General features: G+C 42.4%; 1 protein-coding gene across 2 annotated transcripts; it reads left to right on the top strand.

Moving 5' to 3' along the window:
* The first annotated feature begins 267 nt into the window (after positions 1-267).
* On the top strand, positions 268-19989 carry LOC108695694 (EF-hand calcium-binding domain-containing protein 6). Of its 2 annotated transcripts, none has more exons than XM_041570094.1 (18): positions 268-711; positions 3723-3814; positions 4453-4553; positions 5235-5312; positions 5731-5904; positions 6901-7020; positions 7517-7665; positions 9345-9490; positions 9621-9808; positions 10658-10765; positions 10966-11031; positions 11351-11461; positions 11931-12039; positions 14504-14628; positions 14811-15054; positions 17893-18062; positions 18259-18415; positions 19585-19989. In XM_041570094.1, the coding sequence occupies exons 1-18, from the start codon at positions 462-464 to the stop codon at positions 19804-19806; spliced, it is 2610 nt and encodes an 869-aa protein (XP_041426028.1). In that variant the 5' UTR covers positions 268-461; the 3' UTR covers positions 19807-19989. The 2 variants fall into 2 exon arrangements, with proteins under 2 accessions (XP_041426028.1, XP_041426027.1); XM_041570093.1 differs by having other exon boundaries at positions 269-711; positions 11928-12039.
* Positions 19990-20996: the final 1007 nt, after the last annotated feature.

The raw sequence follows: 20996 nt of genomic DNA, 5'->3' as shown, positions 1-20996 counted from the left end.
GGGTCAGTGTGAGTATATGGAATATTGAATTTAACGGACTTTGGTCTTTTTCAACCCAATGTAACTATGTGACAAGCACATTAACCCCTTCCACTGAGACTGAGCACTTAGGAGTTTGTTGTTGTTACTTTGTATCACAGTGAGATTGAGGTGAGACTCACACAGAGGAAGGGCAGGTGGATAATATGGGGGTATAATAAGGGGGTATAATAAGGGGGTATATTAAAGGGGTATAATAAGGGGGTATAATAAGGGCAGGTAAGTTCCCCAGGGCTCGGTGCAGTTGTGTTTATGCCGGTGCCGTGTCTCTAGGTGCCATTGTTCATTGTGAGCGGCAGTCAGTTCTGGCACAGGAGGGGTTAATGTTACCTTAGCAACTCCATGTTGTCAGTACAAGTTGCAGCTACTGAATAGTATTTGTATCTCAGCAGCCAAACTAGTGAAGTGCAGGGACAGCACCCATGGCTGCATTACATACAAAGGGCCCTTCAGCCCCCCACCCCAAGGTGCTGCACCCAGTGTCCCGACTGGGCAGTCCCAAGGCTCTGTCTGTGTGCGGAACCTCTAATGGGGTTAGAGGAGGGGACCCCCATTCACTGAAAGTCCTTAACAGAAAGGAAAATATTCTGGACAAGAGCCTGGGGCCCATCACATCCCAACAGCTCAATAACTGGGAGACGCTGGATCACTGGGCGAATCTCGGAAAATCTGGTAAATCACTGGGTTTTGGGTGTGGGGGTGTAATTGTGTTACTCACTGGGGGACAGAGAAAAGAATGAAATGATGCCGGAGACACAGTGAACTGTACCTGTAATTCAGTGTATGGCAACCCCCGCCCACATGATATGTATCAATAAATATATAGAAGGCACATAATAAGCAATTGCTTCTATAGGTCTCACCTGTAACACTGGGTTTATAGTTCTGTGTTATAAATAAGGTCTACCCCATATACTGCACTGTGTAAGGTACCTTCTACATGCACTACAGGTTTTGACTTCTGAAACAATGTAGCAGCAGCCGGACAATTTACTGACCTCACATCTGCAACATTGTTTGTAGACTCACAAAGAAATAACAGACACAATTATACTTACATAGAACTGTCCATTTATTCCTCATTCTCACTGGGTTTATAGTTCTGTGTAACTGTCATTGTGTCTGTCCCTTTCTCTGCACTGCTGCTTCTGACTCCTGATACAACTTCCCAATATCCATTCATTCCTCATTCTCACTGGGTTTATAGTTCTGTGTAACTGTCATTGTGTCTGTCCCTTTCTCTGCACTGCTGCTTCTGACTCCTGATACAACTTCCCAATATCCATTCATTCCTCATTCTCACTGGGTTTATAGTTCTGTGTAACTGTCATTGTGTCTGTCCCTTTCTCTGCACTGCTGCTTCTGACTCCTGATACAACTTCCCAATATCCATTCATTCCTCATTCTCACTGGGTTTATAGTTCTGTGTAATTGTCATTGTGTCTGTCCCTTTCTCTGCACTGCTGCCTCTGACTCCTGATACAACTTCCCAATATCCATTCATTCCTCATTCTCACTGGGTTTATAGTTCTGTGTAACTGTCATTGTGTCTGTCCCTTTCTCTGCACTGCTGCTTCTGACTCCTGATACAACTTCCCAATATCCATTCATTCCTCATTCTCACTGGGTTTATAGTTCTGTGTAACTGTCATTGTGTCTGTCCCTTTCTCTGCACTGCTGCCTCTGACTCCTGATACAACTTCCCAATATCCATTCATTCCTCATTCTCACTGGGTTTATAGTTCTGTGTAACTGTCATTGTGTCTGTCCCTTTCTCTTCTCTGCACTGCTGCCTCTGACTCCTGATACAACTTCCCAATATCCATTCATTCCTCATTCTCACTGGGTTTATAGTTCTGTGTAACTGTCATTGTGTCTGTCCCTTTCTCTGCACTGCTGCTTCTGACTCCTGATACAACTTCCCAATATCCATTCATTCCTCATTCTCACTGGGTTTATAGTTCTGTGTAACTGTCATTGTGTCTGTCCCTTTCTCTGCACTGCTGCTTCTGACTCCTGATACAACTTCCCAATATCCATTTATTCCTCATTCTCACTGGGTTTATAGTTCTGTGTAACTGTCATTGTGTCTGTCCCTTTCTCTGCACTGCTGCTTCTGACTCCTGATACAACTTCCCAATATCCATTCATTCCTCATTCTCACTGGGTTTATAGTTCTGTGTAACTGTCATTGTGTCTGTCCCTTTCTCTGCACTGCTGCTTCTGACTCCTGATACAACTTCCCAATATCCATTCATTCCTCATTCTCACTGGGTTTATAGTTCTGTGTAACTGTCATTGTGTCTGTCCCTTTCTCTGCACTGCTGCTTCTGACTCCTGATACAACTTCCCAATATCCATTCATTCCTCATTCTCACTGGGTTTATAGTTCTGTGTAACTGTCATTGTGTCTGTCCCTTTCTCTGCACTGCTGCCTCTGACTCCTGATACAACTTCCCAATATCCATTCATTCCTCATTCTCACTGGGTTTATAGTTCTGTGTAACTGTCATTGTGTCTGTCCCTTTCTCTTCTCTGCACTGCTGCCTCTGACTCCTGATACAACTTCCCAATATCCATTCATTCCTCATTCTCACTGGGTTTATAGTTCTGTGTAACTGTCATTGTGTCTGTCCCTTTCTCTGCACTGCTGCTTCTGACTCCTGATACAACTTCCCAATATCCATTCATTCCTCATTCTCACTGGGTTTATAGTTCTGTGTAACTGTCATTGTGTCTGTCCCTTTCTCTGCACTGCTGCCTCTGACTCCTGATACAACTTCCCAATATCCATTCATTCCTCATTCTCACTGGGTTTATAGTTCTGTGTAACTGTCATTGTGTCTGTCCCTTTCTCTTCTCTGCACTGCTGCCTCTGACTCCTGATACAACTTCCCAATATCCATTCATTCCTCATTCTCACTGGGTTTATAGTTCTGTGTAACTGTCATTGTGTCTGTCCCTTTCTCTGCACTGCTGCTTCTGACTCCTGATACAACTTCCCAATATCTATTCATTCCTCATTCTCACTGGGTTTATAGTTCTGTGTAACTGTCATTGTGTCTGTCCCTTTCTCTGCACTGCTGCTTCTGACTCCTGATACAACTTCCCAATATCCATTCATTCCTCATTCTCACTGGGTTTATAGTTCTGTGTAACTGTCATTGTGTCTGTCCCTTTCTCTGCACTGCTGCTTCTGACTCCTGATACAACTTCCCAATATCCATTCATTCCTCATTCTCACTGGGTTTATAGTTCTGTGTAACTGACACCACAATGGAGACATGTGTCTGGCATTAATGTGTTGATTTATTATTTGCTGCCAAAGCCTCAGTTACTTGGGTCCAATCTGTTGACAGAATTAAAGGACAGTAAGGTCCATCCCCTTGTTGGCCACTGTCATTATTTAGGCCTCGTGTGTCTCACAATCCCCATTCCAGCGCCCCCTGTGGCAGTTGATCCCCATTTTGGACCCCAGGCAGCTTGTGCTTCTCGTAATAATAAGTAATTTTGAGTGAGCACCCAATTTATTCCCAGTGTCCCCCGTATCCCCTCTATATTCATGCAAATGAAATGGCTACAAAGTGGTAGAATCTGCCCCGATGCAATGGAATTGCTACTTTCCCTGTGGCTTCCTGTTGTGACGCTACACTGAATGGAAATCCCACGCTCTCTCCCTGCAGAAAAGAACAGTCGGGAGAGAGAAAGAAAGGAGGAAGAAGAAGGTGAAGTTTACCATCCGGACGCTGCTCAGATCCACCTACAGGCAGAAGAGGTTGGGGCTTCTCTTATATATGACAGACACACAGCATGGCAGGTTGTTCGCTGCAGGAGAATCATGTTAGATTGACACAACACAAGGCTGAGTACTGATTAATTCAGAGTGACATTACATGGCAGCATAGGAATCAGTGCAGTCTGCATCATAATTTGTTCCTAATCAGCCCTGTAGCATTGGCTTCTATGACAGATGGACCCCATTTTCTGCTTGATGATTTCCCCTGACCCCTAAGCTCAGCTTCTCAGTAGCAGCCCAGAGTCCACTGAGCATGTGCAGTGCCGCTGACTCACCAAACAAGAGTCAAGATTGAGAGCTGCTGTGAAGGGCTGGATCATTACTGTAATGGGGTACTGTACCCCTGAGTAGGTACAGTAAGTACAGTATATAAAATACAGTATTTCCAGGCCCAAAGATTCCAGACTTTTTTAGGCTTTAGTTCCCCTTTAGTTTGGATTGCTTGTGCCCATATTCAGCAAAACCCTTAGTGGTGCCGAGACAAATAAATGGCAAGAAGGATTATTATTATAATTATCATTACTATTATTATTAGTGGGGTTCTGACATAGTTACACCCCGAGCTGTAACCCAATCACTTAAATGGAATAATGACCATTAATTGTTTTGTTTCCTAGTTGGAATATCAACTGTTTGACAAGTTAAACTCCGGGGGGTTCTACAGGCTCAAGTCTCTGTTCTGGAGCAGCGACCCCGAGGCCAGAGGGAGAGTGAAAAGGTATTGGGGGGGGGATTATAATGGGCCAAATTGTTCCCATCACTGAATTGATACAATGTGTTTAAACGTTGCACAAAGAAGTTGCAACTCAGAGTCTCAGGCTGTTTTATTAATGGGAAATTCAGCTCATTAAAGGGGTTGTTCGCATTTAAAGTAACTGAGACAATTTGCAATTGGTTTTCATTTTTTCTTATTTGTGGTTTTTGACTTATTTGGCTTTTTATTCCGCAGCTCTCCAGTTTCAGCCGTCTGGTTGCTAGGGTCCAAATTCCCCTAGCAACCATGCATTGATTTGAATAAGAGACTGGAATATGAATAGGAGAAGCCTGAATAGAAAGATGAGGAATAAAAAGTAACAATAACAATAAATTTGTAGTCTTGCAGAGTATTTGTTTTTAGATGGGGTCAGTGACCCCCATTGAAAAGCTGGGAAGCGTCAGAAGAAAAAGGCAAACTATTAAAAAACTTTTATAAAGAAATAACGAAGACCGTTTGAAAAGTTGCTTAGAATTAGTTAGAATTACTATAACATGCTAAAAGTTAACATGAAGGGGAACCACCCCTTTAAGCGTCATTATTATATGACTTTATCGTTATATCATTAGTGGGCGTGGACTGTGGGGGGGAGGAGCATAAACCAAATGCAGATGATACATTATAGTTTCTATTTTATTCTTAAAGGGATGCCTTGCTGGTGATACTGACCACCTTTATGGGCCGATATATCAGTGAGCGGCTCTTTCAGGATCTCCTGCAGCGGTAAGAACCCCCCAGAATCCCCTCATTGCCCCTTATAGTGTAATTAGGACCAGTGTTTATATATTATTGCACATTAAAGCTAATAACGTCATCTCAACGAACTCAGTTTTGGGGACCCCCTTTCCTTTAGCTGAGATTCTCCTACCATCCCTGTCTCTGTACATATAATAATAATAATAATAATATACATATAATAATGTACATATAATAATATACATATAATAATATACATATAATAATATACATAATGTACATATAATAATATCCTTACAATAATATACATATAATAATATTTATACAATAATGTACATATAATAATATCCTTACAATAATATACATATAATAATATACATATAATAATATACATATAATAATGTATATATAAGGAATAGAGGTAAGTGTCTCTGTTACTGTGCAGGTTACATCTGGGGGAGCAGCGAGTAATAACCTTTGACGGTTTCTACGATCGGTTCAAGAAGGAAGAGAACAGGGACCCCCCGGAATGGCTGGACCCCCACAGGAGGAAACACAAAGCGACAGTGAAGGCTGCGCATCATGTTCATCTGGAGCTCAAGGACTTGGCAAATAACAGGTCCAGATTATAGAAATGGGGTGCCGACCCCCTGCTGAGCCTGCGCACAATGATCCTCTTTATTTGTTCATATGAGTAGGAGCTGCCATATAGTATATGCACTTTCCTTCCTGTATATCCATATGAAAACTGGCACCCCTGCAGTATGTACACCCCCCCCCCCTCCAGCCAAATGAGATTCATGGGAGATTCTCAGCATCTGGGGGTTCAAGCCAGTCAGCCATTTCTATGGGAGATTCAGGGGGGGCACAGGGATTATGAGGGGCCACTCACAGTGAGGGATTCATTTCAAGAATAACTATTAGCCAGGGTGAGATTAGAATTAGGGATGCACCGAATCCACTTTTTTGGATTCAACCGAACCCCCGAATCCTTTGTGAAAGATTCGGCCAAATACTGAACCCAAACCCTAATTTGCATATGCAAATTAGTGAGGGGGAGGGTAAATGGGAAAAACAAATTTTCTTCCTTGTTTTGTGACGAAAAGTCACATGATTTTAAGGATTCGGCCAAATCCAAATCCTGCTGAAAATGGCCCAATCCTGGATTTAGTACATCCCTAATTAGAATACTAATAACACCTAAATTACAGGGGAATGTGCCGGGTGTTGGCATTCAGTGGCCCTGGCATCTTTCCCTTCATTCTTCTGTAGGGCCGGCTCTGTGCCAGGGAAGGGATTTATATTATATATTTATATTCTCATCACTGGGGCCCCTCGCTCAGCTCTGGGGATACAATTGCTCCAGTTAAAGTCAGATTTCAGCATTTTGGGGTCTCACATTTGGCACTATAACATCCTTTATCCCGCAGTTTCTATTGGGGTGACCCTAAACTCTTAATAATTTAACCCTCCTAAATCTGAGTTGTTCTGCATCTGCCGGGGAACACGTGGCACCAATTAAAGTGCTAGCTGGGAGGGTAGAACCCACGGTGCAGGTGTGATTACTTCTGGATAATGTGGGGTTCAAGACTTCTGATCTGTCTGATCCCCACAGGCACTTTGAGCTGGCACGCCATTTCTCTAAAGACGCTTTGAACGCTTCCGAATTCCGTGCGGTTCTGTCCAAACTGGGCCTGGAAATGACAGAAAGGGAGTTCCCAAAGCTCTGGAACAGGCAAGAGAATCTTATAAATAAAATGTTTATACACAGCTTGTTTATAGAACACGAGGCCCAGCAGGTCCTGCACTACAAATCCCAGCATGCTCTGTTATTAACTACTTCCACACTGGCCCCAAAGCAACACCCTATTGGACCTCAAATTCCAGACCTTCAGCTAGCTGAGAATTAGGGGTGCATAAGAAGAGGGTTGTGGGAACCCTGATCCCATTTCCAGAAGAGCCCACGGCACCCAGGGGTGTAAGTACAGGGTAACAGACCCTGCGGTTGCAGTGGGACCCAGGGGTGTAGGGGGCACAGTGTGGCCCTGACAAATTAGCAATTTTTATTTAATCTTGGTAGAATAGACCAATTTATCAATATTTTGGGACCCTAAATTGAATTTGCTGTGGGCCCAGTAACCTCTAGTTACAGCACTGATGAAAGTGACAAGGTTCGTTGGGTGAATATATTGAAATAACAAACATCAGACCCAAATTCCTGTGATTTACAGATATGTGGGAGATGGAGCACAGACTCTAGGAATGGAAGAACTGATGAGCCGTTTGGGAGACCAAGACTTAAAGCTTCAGGAAAAGCAGCCGAGCCCTTTGCTAACGGCACTGGAGAAGGTTTCTGGCACCGAAAAGGCCCAACCGCCAAGTATGTGAGGGGACATTAACCATAAAGGGGGTGTTCACCTTTAAATGAACTGTTACTATGATGTAGAGAGGGATATTCTGAGACAATAACAATACATTTGTAGCTTTACACAGCATTTGTGTTTTTAGATGGGGTCAGTGACCCCCATTTGAAAGTTGGAAATAGTCAGAAGAATACAGCAAATAATTCAAAACTATAAAAAAGAAATAATGAAGACCAGTCAAAAAGTTGCTTAGAATTGGCCATTCTATAACATACTGAAAGTTAACTAAAAGGTGAACCACCCCTTTAAAGGAAAACTATACCCCCCAAACAATGTAGGTCTCTATTAAAAGATACTGAGTAAAACAGCTCATGTGTAAAACCCTGCTTCATGTAAATGAACCATTATCTTAATAATATACTTTTCTAGTAGTATGTGCCATTGGGTAATCATAAATAGAAAATTGCCATTTTAAAAAATAAGGGCCGCCCCCTGGGATCATACGATTCACTTTGCACACATACAAACCACATGTTAGGTCACATGAGCCAATTAACAGACAGAGTTCTGCCTTTTGCTTCCTCACTTCTTCCTGTTACAGTTAGTGTTGTAGTATTTCTGGTCAGGTGATCTCTGAGGCAGCACAGATAGAGTCACGAAATGGTGGTTCAAGGCAAGAGATGTAAAAGGGCAATATTTATGTAAATATATATTCCAGTTTGGTAAGATTCTTTGATATGTCATTCAATTTGATATAAACTATCTGTTGCTTAAGTATTCATTTTGGGGGTATAGTTTTCCTTTAACACTGAAAGGAAAGTCCTCAATGAATCTTTCTGCTGAGCGCCTGCTGATCAAGCTTTCAGGCCATGAGAGGCTGGGACTTGGCTAAGGCTCACTAGGCTGGGGCTCACATGGCTAAGGCTCACTTGGATGGGGCTCACTTGGCTAAAGCTCACTAGGCTGGGGCTCACTTGGCTAAGGCTCACTAGTCTGGGGCTCACTAGGCTACGGCTCACTTAGCTGGGGCTGACTAGGCTACGGCTCACTTGGCTAAGGCTCACTAGGCTGGGACTCACTCTCACTTGGCTAAGGCTCACTAGGCTGGGGCTCACTAGGATGGGACTCACTTGGCTGGGGCTCACTAGGCTGGGGCTCACTTGGCTGGGGCTCACTAGGCTAGTGATCGCCAGCCTAGTGAGCCCCTGTTAAGGATAACTCCCATCAGTCTTTACTTGTTTGTGCCATAGATCTATATGATACCTACTGAGAGTGGGTCTTTCACTCAGGTTCTCTGATGGGCCTATGATGCTTTTCTTTACTTTTTATTGCTTAGGTCTAAATGAATGAGTATCTAGTTGGCCTTTACACTTCTGTACTTTACATGCCTGGACTTATGGACTACCTCAGAGACACTTACTTCTTACTTTTACGTTTCACAAATCTTAACTCTATGTCCAGACTCCTTTAATACTTCATTTTTATTCCTTTATTTGCACAATCCTAAAGGTTTACACGAGCCACGTCGTCTCGTCTCACTGTGTATTCGTATTCTGCTGAGATGACAATTTTACTTTGACTTTAATAGCCAGTGCCACATTATGGGCGAATAAAACATGAAGATATTTGGGGCAAAATGCTGCAGATAGAACTGTATGGGGGGATATTGCCTGAGATATTCTGTTCCCTCCTATAGAAACAAGCAGAGCGGCTCTGTCCAACGCCGGGAAGGAAAGGAAATTATCTCTGAATATAGAGAAGTGGCTGAAGGAGAAGTTCCGGGAAGGAGCTCGGGCAATGATGGCTCAGTTCTTGCTCTATGACCCACAAAAGACCGGCAAGGTAAGTGGACTGGCAGCGAGTGGGTTGAGCAGATCATTTGGGTTCAGTCCATTTCCAGGGCGACTGTATGACTGTATTAGACTATTAGAGTGTCAGCTGACATCTGGACATATATATATTGGGTTTCTAGGTGAACAAAGAAGAATTTCTGGCTGTTTTGGAGAAGTTTCAGCTGCAACTTTCAAGTGACCAACTTGGCCATTTCCTTGCCCGCTGTGGCCTGGACGAGGCACCGACCGACGTGAATTACCTGCAGTTTCTCCAGACTGTCCAATCCCGACACAGGAATGGAACAGCCAATCAGGCGGCGCTACACAGGTACAATACATGGAATAAATATGGTAAAGAATCACTTATATACAGAAACCACCAACCCAGGGGCAGCGAGAGAAATAAGAAAAGTCACTTATTTCATTTATTTTGTCTATTTATGTTATTTCACCCAAAATTTATCAAATAAAATTTTTCAATACCAGTGGCTGAATTCCCATTGGTTATTATTTAACTGTAGATAAAACCAGTATTAATCTGATGCAATACTGCGGTGTCAATAAATCATTCCCATTAGAAGAATATTCCAGCCTATTGATGATATAGAATATTCCTTCCTATTGATGATATAGAATATTCCATCTTATTGATATAGAATATTCCAGCCTATCGACGATATGGAATATTCCTTTCTATTGATGATATAGAATATTCCAGCCTATTGATGATATAGAATATTCCTTTCTATTGATGATATAGAATATTCCATCTTATTGATATAGAATATTCCAGCCTATCGACGATATGGAATATTCCTTTCTATTGATGATATAGAATATTCCAGCCTATTGATGATATAGAATATTCCTTCCTATTGATGATATATAATATTCCAGCCTATTGATGATATAGAATATTCCAGCCTATTGATGATATAGAATATTCCTTCCTATTGATGATATATAATATTCCTTCCTATTGATGATATAGAATATTCCTTCCTATTGATGATATATAATATTCCAGCCTATTGATGATATAGAATATTCCAGCCTATTGATGATATATAATAATCCAGCCTATCGATGATGTTCCTTCCTATTGATGATATAGAATATTCCAGCCTATTTATCATATAGAATATTCCTATTCAGTTGGTCTCTTTGTGATGCGCAGGGGCAGGAAGGCAAATTCACTGAGATCACAGGGGACATTTGTGGCTTTAGAAGAGAAACTGGAGAAGATTTTCCACTCGGATTTCAATGTTCTGCTCAGTTCCTTCCAGTAAGTGACCCCCGTGTTGACTTGAGGGAGACTTCGGTCCATAGTCTGTAGTTCATCAATTGTCCTTTTAGAAAGAAGCCCACTGGGGCAGGATTTCCCAATTATATATTCAGATTTATTGAACCTGCTGTTAACCCTTTATTTGGTATCAATGTTATCACCAGCTCCCCCCCCCCCCATAATTCAATGGTATCTTCCAGGTGCGCCGATTCCAAAAAGCAAAAGAGCATCAGTCAGCGGGACTTTCGAGCCATCCTGCAGGAGAGGTGACGTCACAATGGGTTTTATATTAAAGGGGAAGTTGTCCTGCACACATGTTACAAAAGGAATTGAATTAACTTCACAATCACAACTCTTCTCCAGCTGCTTTACTTTTTTCTTTTAATAATTTGCCCTTTTGTTTCTCTGAATTTTTCTAGCCTCCTTGTTGCCAGAGTCAGAGACCCCAGCAACCAGAATGCAAGCTAGTTACCCTTTTATTGTTTTATCTTTCTATTCATCCTTCATTCAGATCAGCCCCTGGTTGCTAGGGGCAGTGACGCAGGCGTTGCCGTGCATTATTAAATATTTCTCTGCACCCTAAAGGTTCTCCATACAAATCACAGATGAAGACTTTAAATGTTTGTTGGAGAAATTACCAGTCGATCCGCACGGAGGGATCAAATACTTGGATTTTATGGATACATTTGATTGCAGGTAAAGAAAAAAGTGCGGGGTGCAGATTTATGGAATCAAAAATGATGATTTTTTTGTAGGAAATAGGAATTGCTATTGGCTGTTACATACACAGATCTATTACCTGCTTCCCCCTCTCCCAATCACCTAATTCTGCCATTGAATGACCTATAAACCCTCTCAACTAAACCTGATCTGGGGATGGAGTGATCTTTTCTGGGGTGCAACAGCCATGGTCAAAATGCACCCTCAAATTAATACTGGGGGGGTTTAATAGACTGACTAGACCTGCAGGACCTATTGTGCTATAGTGACCTCTAGTGGTGAACAATGATCTCTACACTCCCATATTCACATGATACAAAGTGAAAACAAATTTTAAGGTATTACTTGCACTTTCCCTTATTTATTTGTGTATTTGCCTGAATCAATCAATGAATGTCGCTTTCCATTTCCTGATCATTACCGTAATTACCATTATAATTAGCAGCAGAAGCCTGAGCCTTTGTGACGAGGCCAAGACAGTGGTGACGGAAACCAGCAGGAAACCCAAAGCCACGAAACAGACGGGGGATCACAAGGAGCGGAGCGTCGAGCAGGTGAATCACCTGTAGTTTCTGTCTGTCCTTAGTGTTACCCACAGACTGTGCAAGCTGTGAAATAAACAGTTATATATTCCCTGCTTGTGGGCTGAACCACATCCCCTGGGAGCAGCTATGGGCTGTGATTAATAAATGGCTTGGGAGGAATCTTACTAAAGGGGATATAAACCCTCCATAGAATATTCACAGTGTCCCTTCTAGTTTTTCAAAGAGAGTTGGCTTCGAATATTTACTATAGCAATGCAATTCTGTTCTCCAATGTGCAACATTGTGATGTTATTCTACATAGGGAGAGTTGCATTTATGGTTCCCCCTGGCCCCGGAGAGTGTGGGGCTCAGTATTGCTTTAAGGATTTATTATTTAAATGAGATCTAAACCCTCCTTAAAACTCTCTAAACTAAGAATTAATTACAGATGCAAGAAAGCCGACCAATGAGAAAGCAGCTTCCCAGACCGACGTTGCTGTTATTTTACATAGGGAGATTATTGTGGCCCCAGGATATAAGAATTGGAATGAAACATCAGGAGGGAGGACAGACTGCGGTTTAGTGGTTCATTGTAAGAGAAACTGGATTTTACTCTCTCAGCTCCAGGAACAAAGAACATGGAGCCACAATGACACACGGCAGCTGGGATTCTCATTGGAGGATTTCTTTGCATTTTAATGACCCTGGAGAGCCTGGGGAAAGGTTTTATAAAGCAATACAGTTTAAAGGGTCACTAAACCCAACTGTAAAGCCGTCTCACTGCACCCCAAGTTCCCTGTAGATGTTCATGAAATACTTGTGCATTGAAATTAATTGACCAATGAGAATGCTGTCCAGCCGTTATTTTACATACAGAGTCAATGATGTTATATTTTTATTTCATTATATGACACTGGAATCAGAGAGGGGGATACAGGACAGACTTGTTCAGTGCTGGGAAACTGGCCTTAAAGCTTCCAACTCCAGTTGCAGGAACAAAGAACATGGAGTCAGATTGATACAGATCAGATGGGATTCTCATTGGAGGATTATTTTGCATATTAATTAGCCACTGGCCAAAGAAAGCTGAGAAAAGAACCATTGAGCAATATTGCTTTAAATATACCACCTTGATGTTGCTGCACTACAACTCCCAGCATGCTCTGTAACAGCTTAATATGCTGGCAACTGTAGTAAAATAAAGCAAAGTTTAGATCCCTTTAGTGCCAGGTTCATTCATGTGTGATTGTGTCTCTGCCCTCAATAATGTTATTTAATAAAGATGTCCCCCTATCTATGTGCTGTTGGAACATGCTGGGAGTTGCAGTTATGTTAAATAAATACAGCACATGGTTGAGAAATGCTATTCATATATAGATATAATAACTACTAGTTAACCCCTGATTGGGGGATATGATTCATAGGCAGAGGCTTAGAGGATGGGTTAAAAGTGAGAAGGGTTACTGGAAGGGGTAACTGGCCATGGATGTTCCAAATGTCTAGTGAATAAAGTGCCCCCTATTCAAAATATAAGGATATTATAAGTTACTGAGGAGTTCCAGGACCATATAAAAGATCCTCATATATCCTCATATTGTGCAACTGGGGGTACTTTATTTATTATAATAAACAAGTTTCAGTGAGTCATGTGACAGAAATGACATCGCTAAGCTCCGATTGTAACCGATGACATCACTAAGCGCCGTTTGTAAGGATATAATTTACAGGATATTCATGGCTCTTGTATATTATATATATTATATGTGTATTATATATATATATATATATATATTCAGTATATGTGTATTACATATATATATATAATCAGTATATGTGTATTAGATATATATATTTAGTGATGGGCGAATTAGCGACGTTTCGCTTCGCCGAAAAATTTGCGAATTTCCCGCAAAATGGTGAAAAATTCACGAAACAGCGAATTTTTTCACGGGTGTTTCGCGAATTTATCGCGCAAATTTGCAGCGAATTCACGCCTGGCGAATAAATTCGCCCATCACTATATATATACAGTATATGTGTATTATATATATACAGTATATGTGTATTATATATATACAGTATATGTGTATTATATATATACAGTATATGTGTATATATTCAGTATATGTGTATTATATATATACAGTATATGTGTATTATATATATATACAGTATATTCAGTATATGTGTATTATATATATACAGTATATGTGTATTATATATATACAGTAAATGTGTATTATATATATACAGTATATGTGTATTATATATATTCAGTATATGTGTATTATATATATACAGTATATGTGTATTCTGTATGTACATGCACAGCAGCTCCCTCTACTGGACAGAGGAATGAGTTGCACGTACAAAGCCCAGGAAAATGCCAGGGAGTTTGGTGCCACTGATTCTGGTTCTGCCCAATATTAACACATTCGAACTGACCCACAGAGATTGCACTTCCCTCACATACACGGGGTCTTTGCCTTTGCAGTTAGCGGAGCTGATAAAGCAGCAGGTCAGAACCAATTACGGATCCATAGAGGCGGCATTTAGTCAGATGGACGGAATGAACAGCAGGCGGCTGAGCGCAGAGGGAATGTACCAACTACTGAAAAGGTATAAATGTCACATGGGGAGACTGTGCTGTTACTTTGCTTCATTGGTTCCTATGGAGGGGGGACAATTGATTTTCTGCCCCATAACAAAAATAATTTTGCACTAATTCCCCCTATTTACTCCTCTCCCCCCCAAACTGTGTATATTGGGGGCAGCACTGACATTTCCAGTTTGTGTCACAGTTGCGACATCCGCCCCCAAATCTCCAGGGAAGAAGCCGGAAAACTCTTGAAAACTCTGATTCTCAATCAGGATCAAACGTTGGATTTCTACCAATTTATCCGCCACTTTGGATTCTCCATCAAATCCTCCTGCTTCCCCAACGCCAAAATCTGCCCCCCGGTGGCGGGAGATGGCGACTTTTGGATTCGCTCCAGGAAACTGAATTCCGACACCAAGATCATCGCCAACATCCTCCAGTCAAAGGTCTCGCACTGCTGGTTCTGACTCCCGATACTACTTCCAAATATTCATTCCTCATTCTCACTGGGTTTATAGTTCTGTGTAACTGTCATTGTGTCTGTCCCTTTCTCTTCTCTGCACTGCTGCTTCTGACTCCTGATACAACTTCCCAATATCCATTCATTCCTCATTCTCACTGGGTTTATAGTTCTGTGTAACTGTCATTGTGTCTGTCCCTTTCTCTGCACTGCTGCTTCTGACTCCTGATACAACTTCCCAATATCCATTCATTCCTCATTCTCACTGGGTTTATAGTTCTGTGTAACTGTCATTGTGTCTGTCCCTTTCTCTTCTCTGCACTGCTGCTTCTGACTCCTGATACAACTTCCCAATATCCATTCATTCCTCATTCTCACTGGGTTTATAGTTCTGTGTAACTGTCATTGTGTCTGTCCCTTTCTCTTCTCTGCACTGCTGCTTCTGACTCCTGATACAACTTCCCAATATCCATTCATTCCTCATTCTCACTGGGTTTATAGTTCTGTGTAACTGTCATTGTGTCTGTCCCTTTCTCTGCACTGCTGCTTCTGACTCCTGATACAACTTCCCAATATCCATTCATTCCTCATTCTCACTGGGTTTATAGTTCTGTGTAACTGTCATTGTGTCTGTCCCTTTCTCTTCTCTGCACTGCTGCCTCTGACTCCTGATACAACTTCCCAATATCCATTCATTCCTCATTCTCACTGGGTTTATAGTTCTGTGTAACTGTCATTGTGTCTGTCCCTTTCTCTGCACTGCTGCTTCTGACTCCTGATACAACTTCCCAATATCCATTCATTCCTCATTCTCACTGGGTTTATAGTTCTGTGTAACTGTCATTGTGTCTGTCCCTTTCTCTGCACTGCTGCTTCTGACTCCTGATACAACTTCCCAATATCCATTCATTCCTCATTCTCACTGGGTTTATAGTTCTGTGTAACTGTCATTGTGTCTGTCCCTTTCTCTTCTCTGCACTGCTGCTTCTGAATCCTGATACAACTTCCCAATATCCATTCATTCCTCATTCTCACTGGGTTTATAGTTCTGTGTAACTGTCATTGTGTCTGTCCCTTTCTCTTCTCTGCACTGCTGCTTCTGACTCCTGATACAACTTCCCAATATCCATTCATTCCTCATTCTCACTGGGTTTATAGTTCTGTGTAACTGTCATTGTGTCTGTCCCTTTCTCTTCTCTGCACTGCTGCTTCTGACTCCTGATACAACTTCCCAATATCCATTCATTCCTCATTCTCACTGGGTTTATAGTTCTGTGTAACTGTCACTGTGTCTGTCCCTTTCTCTTCTCTGCACTGCTGGTTCTGACTCCTGATACAACTTCCCAATATCCATTCATTCCTCATTCTCACTGGGTTTATAGTTCTGTGTAACTGTCATTGTGTCTGTCCCTTTCTCTTCTCTGCACTGCTGCTTCTGACTCCTGATACAACTTCCCAATATCCATTCATTCCTCATTCTCACTGGGTTTATAGTTCTGTGTAACTGTCATTGTGTCTGTCCCTTTCTCTGCACTGCTGCTTCTGACTCCTGAAACAACTTCCCAATATCCATTCATTCCTCATTCTCACTGGGTTTATAGTTCTGTGTAACTGTCATTGTGTCTGTCCCTTTCTCTTCTCTGCACTGCTGCTTCTGACTCCTGATACAACTTCCCAATATCCATTCATTCCTCATTCTCACTGGGTTTATAGTTCTGTGTAACTGTCATTGTGTCTGTCCCTTTCTCTGCACTGCTGCCTCTGACTCCTGATACAACTTCCCAATATCCATTCATTCCTCATTCTCACTGGGTTTATAGTTCTGTGTAACTGTCATTGTGTCTGTCCCTTTCTCTTCTCTGCACTGCTGCCTCTGACTCCTGATACAACTTCCTAATATCCATTCATTCCTCATTCTCACTGGGTTTATAGTTCTGTGTAACTGTCATTGTGTCTGTCCCTTTCTCTGCACTGCTGCCTGTGACTCCTGAAACAACCTGTTAATATTAATTAATTCCAATGTTACATTGCTTATGTACCTATTGTTTTTTCTGTCCCTAGAATGGGATGAAATTAGAATATTTAGAATACAGAATATAGGGAGCCAAAAGTAAATATATATATATATATATATATATATATATATATATATAATCTCCCTGTACGTTCCCTATAGAGGCCGAGACCAATGTACAGTAGAGTTAGAGAAATCTCTTTCCATATTTTCTCTGCTATTTGCTGCAGGATTGGGAGACTCGCTATGAAGAAACGTCTCATTCACATCACAATTAGTCTGTTCTGAGCGACAGATCCAATAAAGGGGATATCGGAGGGACAATGGCTGCTTTGTACTCACAGAGGGGCATTGAGAAATAATCGGCTGACTCTGAATGCCGAGCCTCGATCCTAATCATTAAATGCCATTCTATGCCCTTGCGGGGCAGCCCTCATTATACAGGGAAATATGAGAAGGGGACAGGGGTCTGACAGTTGGACAACTCCCTGCAGATGCAGTAAATGCACTCGAGGGCAGCTGTGTCGATAAATATTCATTAATTCTCACTGGGTTTATAGTTATGTCATTGTGTCTGTCTGTCTTTCATTGTCAGTCTGGCTGTTAATATTTTCTGTATTACTGGTTCTGACTCATGATACAATGTAGCAAAGCTGCTTCTGTTATATGGCTATATAATAGCAGTAAATAATCTATAATATCATGTTCCCACCTCCTTGTGTCCAATGAGAATGCTCGGTTAGATACGCAAGTTTCCTACTGGGTAGAATAAATATGACCGGATCACTGACATTGTCTCATTGGTTTCAGGTGGAGTTTCTTCTTGATGACGTTCGGGCTAAGTTCAAGGAACTGGACCCCCTTAGTACCGGATGTGTCACTAGAGAAGAATTTGTGGACTTTCTGCAAGATCTCAACCCAGATCTGACCCAGTACCAATGTGATACATTTGCTGATAAATTCTCGACTGGGCAGAACAGGTATTTCTGGGCCAATATGCGGCTGTTGGCGGGTGTTAGAGCCAAGTGCTTGGCATAGGGGTGAATGTGCACTAACACCACTGTAACTGCATCTTGTGTATGTTAGAGCCGCCCCAGTGTATATACAGTACTGACCAAGGACACAAAGACAGAGATTCCTGACCCAAAGAGCTGATAATCAATACTATGCTTGCAGGGTCTCCTATGTACAATTTCTCCAGCCGTATCAATCTGGAAGGTCGAGCTTTAAACAAAATCAGAGCGAGGTTCCCAAACGGGAGGAAAAGGGCAAGTCGAAGGATGAGACAGTTCAGCAAGGCCTCATGTCACTCACATCCGTGTTACGGCAAAAGGTTGGTCTTTTCCTTGGCACTGGCCTTATGGCGGGGGGCAAATCCCACTTAATTAAACTTAGTTCTCTAGTGTAAATCAGCAATGGGGGGGGCACAGATAAGGCCTCTGCACCTCTCTGAGGCAAACATACTTGTAGGGGTGGTGAGAACTGATTCAGATTTACTTCAATGCAAAAGTGTTTTTGGACAATTTCTCACCTGTGCTGGGGGCACCGCTATATATCAGTGGCATTTATACAACATGCCCAAATATCTCAACTGTTTTTATCAAACTATAAATATGTAGTTGCCCCTCTCTTTGCCACTATAACTGCCCCTATTCTTCTGGGAAGGTTCCAACTAGATGTTGTTGCTGGGAGTTGCTTCCATTCAGCCACAAGACCATTAGTGAGGTTGGGCAGTGATGTTGGGGATCAGACTCACAGTGGGGGTTGTAATTCATCCCACTGGGGTTCAGTTGGGTTGCCCCTCTATTTGCTTCTATAACTGCCCCGGTGCTTCTGGGAAGGTTCCCACTAGATGCTGAACATTGGTGCTGGGAGTTGTTGCGGGGAGTTGCTTCCATTCAGTCACAAGAGCATTAGTGAGGTTGGGCAGTGATATTGGGGATCAGGCTCACAGTCGGGGTTCCAATTCATCTCACAGGGGTTCAGTTGGGTTGCCCCTCTATTTGCTTCTATAACTGCCCCGGTGCTTCTGGGAAGGTTCCACTAGATGTTGAACATTGTTGCTGGGAGTTGTTACTGGGAGTTGCTTCCATTCAGCCACAAGAGCATTAGTGAGGTTGGGCAGTGATGTTGGGGATCAGACTCACAGTCGGGGTTCCAATTCATCTCACAGGGGTTCAGTTTGGTTGCTCCTCCCTTTGCTTCTACAACTGCCCCGGTGCTTCTGAGAAGGTTCCACTAGATGTTGAACATTGGTGTTGAAAATTGTTGCTGGGAGTTGTTACTGGGAGTTGCTTCCATTCAGCCACAAGAGCATTAGTGAGGTTGGGCAGTGATATTGGGGATCAGACTCACTGTTGGGGTCCAGTTCATCTCACAGGGGTTCATTAGGGTCAAGGTCAGGTTCTTCCCAACTCAACAAACCCATTCTGTTCGGCCCATTCAAGGTGTAGTGGATCATCAGTCATTTTTGTCCAATAAAACTCCCTGCTGCCTTTCCAGCTCTCGTCCGTTCATTGGAGGAACCTTCATCAGGCCTGTCAGAAGCTGGACAGAAACGGGACTGGACTCCTGCACTTGCGAGACTTCCGGTCTGTGCTCAGACTGTGCAACATTGTCCTGGATGAAGATGAGATTTTCCGCATTATGTCTCACTATGATAAGGATCTGGCTGGGAAACTGGACTATAACCGGCTGCTGTCGGATCACAAAAGGAGCAACTGACAAGGCTGAGATTTAAGCGAAATGAACCTCAGAGCAAAACAGATGGGGGAACAGGGAGGTTAAATATACTGAGGTACCGACCCATTCAATGTTAGTTGTTTATCTCTTATTCATTCCTCATAAAGATCGACCCATCTTATTCTCTATTTCTGCCTTTAATAAAATGAAAACTGCTTAATCTCATTCTAATCTTAATATTTATTCATGTACAAATATCTACTCTAAACCCACAGCAAAAGAACTATTGCTATATCTCTGTACAGACTATGAGCAAACTTAGGGACTGCTCCTGCTGAATTGTGCTTAGTACAGGGAATACCTATGCTGCCATAGTTTTATGGGATCTCTCTGTACAGACTATGAGCAAACTTAGGGGCTGTTCCTGCTGAATTGTGCTTAGTACAGGGAATACCTATGCTGCCATAGTTTTATGGGATCTCTCTGTACAGACTATGAGCAAACTTAGGGACTGTTCCTGCTGAATTGTGCTTAGTACAGGGAATACCTATGTGCCATAGTTTTATGGGATCTCTCTGTACAGACTATGAGCAAACTTAGGGGACTGTTCCTGCTGAATTGTGCTTAGTACAGGGGAATACCTATGCTGCAGGTAAGTGGAGTGAGATGCAGGTAAGTGGGGAGAACACATGATCCCATGCTCTATAGGGCCCTGCAATGTGCAGTTAAAAGACCAGGAATATTTTGGGGTACATTTTGAGTGTAAGTGAGGGGAGAAAGATTTCAATTGTGTTCAGAATCGGAGAAACCAGTTGGCTGGAGTCTCAGCCCCGCCCCCTCATGTTACATAATCATCTTCTTATCTAATGAGTCTGATTGTCCCATGAAAGGGCCCCATTCCTGCGTTTGTGCGGAGCCCGTGTGACTAAGAGCTTTTCTCTTCTCCAGCTTTTATTATGCAGATCCGACATCTATAGACCGGGCTGCTCTGAAACTGAACCTCTCTGCTCCAATGTTGCATTTCCAGATCCAATTGATTGTTTCATACCTGTCTGTGAATGAGGGGATCACGTTCCCCTCGAATATAAAGAAGGGGGAGATAAGGTTTGTGCTCTCGAGGTTTCTGAGTGCCCCCCCCGTCCCACAAAGGCTCAATGACTTTCCACTTGTATCTTCCCAAGACATAAACACCGGGGGGTCATTGGGTGACTGGGACACTAAAGGGTTGGGGC

This window comes from Xenopus laevis, chromosome 7L (genome assembly GCF_017654675.1).
Source record: "Xenopus laevis strain J_2021 chromosome 7L, Xenopus_laevis_v10.1, whole genome shotgun sequence".
Taxonomy (NCBI): domain Eukaryota; kingdom Metazoa; phylum Chordata; class Amphibia; order Anura; family Pipidae; genus Xenopus; species Xenopus laevis.
Note: the sequence above shows the minus strand (reverse complement) of the source record. Positions and strands in the feature narration are given on the sequence as shown.